This window comes from Herpailurus yagouaroundi, unplaced genomic scaffold (assembly GCF_014898765.1).
Source record: "Herpailurus yagouaroundi ecotype Mexico unplaced genomic scaffold, PumYag 569, whole genome shotgun sequence".
In the NCBI taxonomy this organism is placed as follows: domain Eukaryota; kingdom Metazoa; phylum Chordata; class Mammalia; order Carnivora; family Felidae; genus Herpailurus; species Herpailurus yagouaroundi.
Genome location: NW_024412786.1, coordinates 7,636,487 through 7,638,809, shown reverse-complemented (window position 1 = coordinate 7,638,809; position 2,323 = coordinate 7,636,487). Strand labels below are relative to the sequence as shown.

Below are 2,323 nucleotides of genomic sequence, written 5' to 3'. Positions count from 1 at the left end.
CCGCCTGCAGGTGTCGGCCCGACCCGAGCCTGGGAAGGTTGTTCTGAATCACGAGGCCCTGGCCTAGTCGGGTGTGCAGCCTCTGCTGCACAGCGGTCACCTCGCAGTGAGGCGGCCAGAAACCCCATATCCTTCCGCCGGCTTTTCTGCAGGCTCGGCGGGCCTGAACATAAATTAGCCCAGTAACTGGGTTTGGACCCCACGACCGTCCAGCAGGCGGCTCCCCTGAGGCAGGCGGAGGGTGCGATGGGGGCCCGCCCTCGGGCGCGGGTGCAGGGGGGGCCGTCTTGCCGAGGCCCGCAGGGTGGGCTGCGCCTCCCAGGGAGGGGGGACCCCGGCTCCCCCCTCTGCTGCATCCCCCAAGCTGCTCCCGCTGCAGGCTGCAGGGAGGGAGGCACCGGGCAGGGTCTGGGGGCTGTGTGGCCGGGGCACGGGCTCCGGACTGTGCCGGCCGTCGGGCCCTGGCGGGGCCTCACCTGTGCTCTGAGCCGCCTTCACCAGCCCCTTGCGCAGGACGTCCCGCAGCCAGGACCTCACGGCGAACGGCCGCTCCTCGCCCGCCAGGGACACCACGAGGTTGGGCACTGGCAGCTGCCACTCGGCCAGAAGGAGGTCAAAGAGCACGGAGGGGGCCACGCCGCTCGGAACCTTCACGAACTGCAGGGCAGGGTGGCCTGCAGCCTCAGGGCGTGTGTGTGGGGGTGGGCATGGGGGTGCTGGGTATGGGGGCGCCAGGGGCACTGGGTATGGGGGCACAGGGTTTGGGGGCACCAGGGGCACTGGGTATGGGGTGCTGGGTATGGGGGCGTCAGGGGCACTGGGTATGGGGTGCTGGGCATGGGGGCACCAGGGGCACTGGGGATGGGGCACTAGGCATGGGGGCGCTGGGTATGGAGGCACCAGGGGCACTGGGGATGGGGCATTGGACATGGGGGCACCAGGGGCACTGGGCATGAGGGCACCAGGGGCACTGGGCATGGGGGCACCAGGGACACTGGGTATGGTGTGCTGGGCATGGGGGCACTGGGCACAGGGTTTGGGGACACCAGGGGCACTGGGTATGGGGCACTGGGCATGGGGGCGCTGGGTATGGAGGCACTAGGGGCACTGGGGATGGGGCTTTGGGCATGGGGGCACCAGGGGCACTGGGCATGAGGGCACCAGGGCCACTGGGCATGGGGGCACCAGGGGCACTGGGTATGGAGTGTTGGGTACGGGGGTGCTGGGTTAGGGGGCACCAGGGGCACTGGGTATGGGGCACTGGGCATAGGGGCGCTGGGCATGGAGGCACCTGTGGCGCTGGGCATGGGGGTGCTGGGTATGGGGGCACCAGGGGCGCTGGGCATGGGGGCACCAGGGGAACTGGGTATGGGCTGCTGGGCATGGGGGCACCAGAGAAACTGGGTATGGGGCGCTGGCATGGGGGTCACAAGGAGGTGGGGAGCAACCAGCATCAGGAGAGAGGCCGACCCCGTTTAGATGCAGGGTGGCAGCAGGAGGCCAGGGCGCAGGTGGGTCCGGCCTTCACCTGACTCCTGCCTAGGCCTCCCTTCCCTCTCCGTGGTGGGGCGGGGTGGGGCGGGGCGCGCAGAGGAGGGGCCCTGGACGTGCTGTGCATGGGGGTGGGAGGCGGGGGGCCAGAGGGCTGGAGTCGGGTCCTGGAGGCTCTGACATCGGCCAGGCTCTGGAGGGCAGCAGGCGCCCAGCGCTCAGTGTTTGGGGAGAGACTGGGAGCTCAGCGTGGGGGGTGGGGGGTGAGCCTTAGCACAGGGGGGGCGAGGGGGGGGCGGCCCCTTACCTTGCCTCGCTTCTTCCCAGACCCTCCGAATTCGATCTCGCCCCGGCACAGGTCCCGCGCCCACCCACGTCCGGCAGCCCTGGGGCTTCCCCGGCAGGGACTCCCGGCACCCCACATGAGGACCTCTCTGCAGGGACAGAGCCGACCTCCGAGGGCGTGAGAGGCAAACCCTGTCCCCCTCCCTGCAGGACGCCAGCGGCGGCCTCACTGGGGAGGCCACCCCCCCTCCCCCCCTGCCAGTGGCCGGGCCGCGCCACGATGTCCACAAGGCCCCCTCGCAACCCGGCTTCAGCTACTGGAGCCTCCCACGCGCCCCCTTCCCAGTGGGGTGGGGGGTGGGGGTGCATCTTAGCCCCTTCACCCGGCTCCGGGCCCTACTACTCACCCCCCACCCCGGGGCGCCTCAGGCCGGCCTCTCCCGTCAGCACTTCTGCACAGGCTTTGGTGGGGGGTGTCCTAGAAACCCCAAAAGTCTCTTGGGCTTCTGGACAAGAAGCCTGTCCCCTGCGCCCCCGTTGGCCCCCG

General features: G+C 70.6%; 1 protein-coding gene across 1 annotated transcript in view; it reads right to left on the bottom strand.

Annotated features, from left to right (window-relative positions):
- The window catches only part of TRPM5 (transient receptor potential cation channel subfamily M member 5), a 14,138-nt gene extending 12,208 nt beyond the window's left edge, over positions 1-1,930 (bottom strand). The window contains exons 1-2 of the mRNA XM_040465811.1: positions 1,799-1,930; positions 292-657 (exon numbers count right to left, since the gene is read on the bottom strand). Coding sequence (XP_040321745.1) covers positions 292-657; positions 1,799-1,915 — 483 coding nt within the window. The 5' untranslated portion in view covers positions 1,916-1,930. The remainder of the gene's footprint in view (positions 1-291; positions 658-1,798) is intronic.
- Positions 1,931-2,323: the final 393 nt, after the last annotated feature.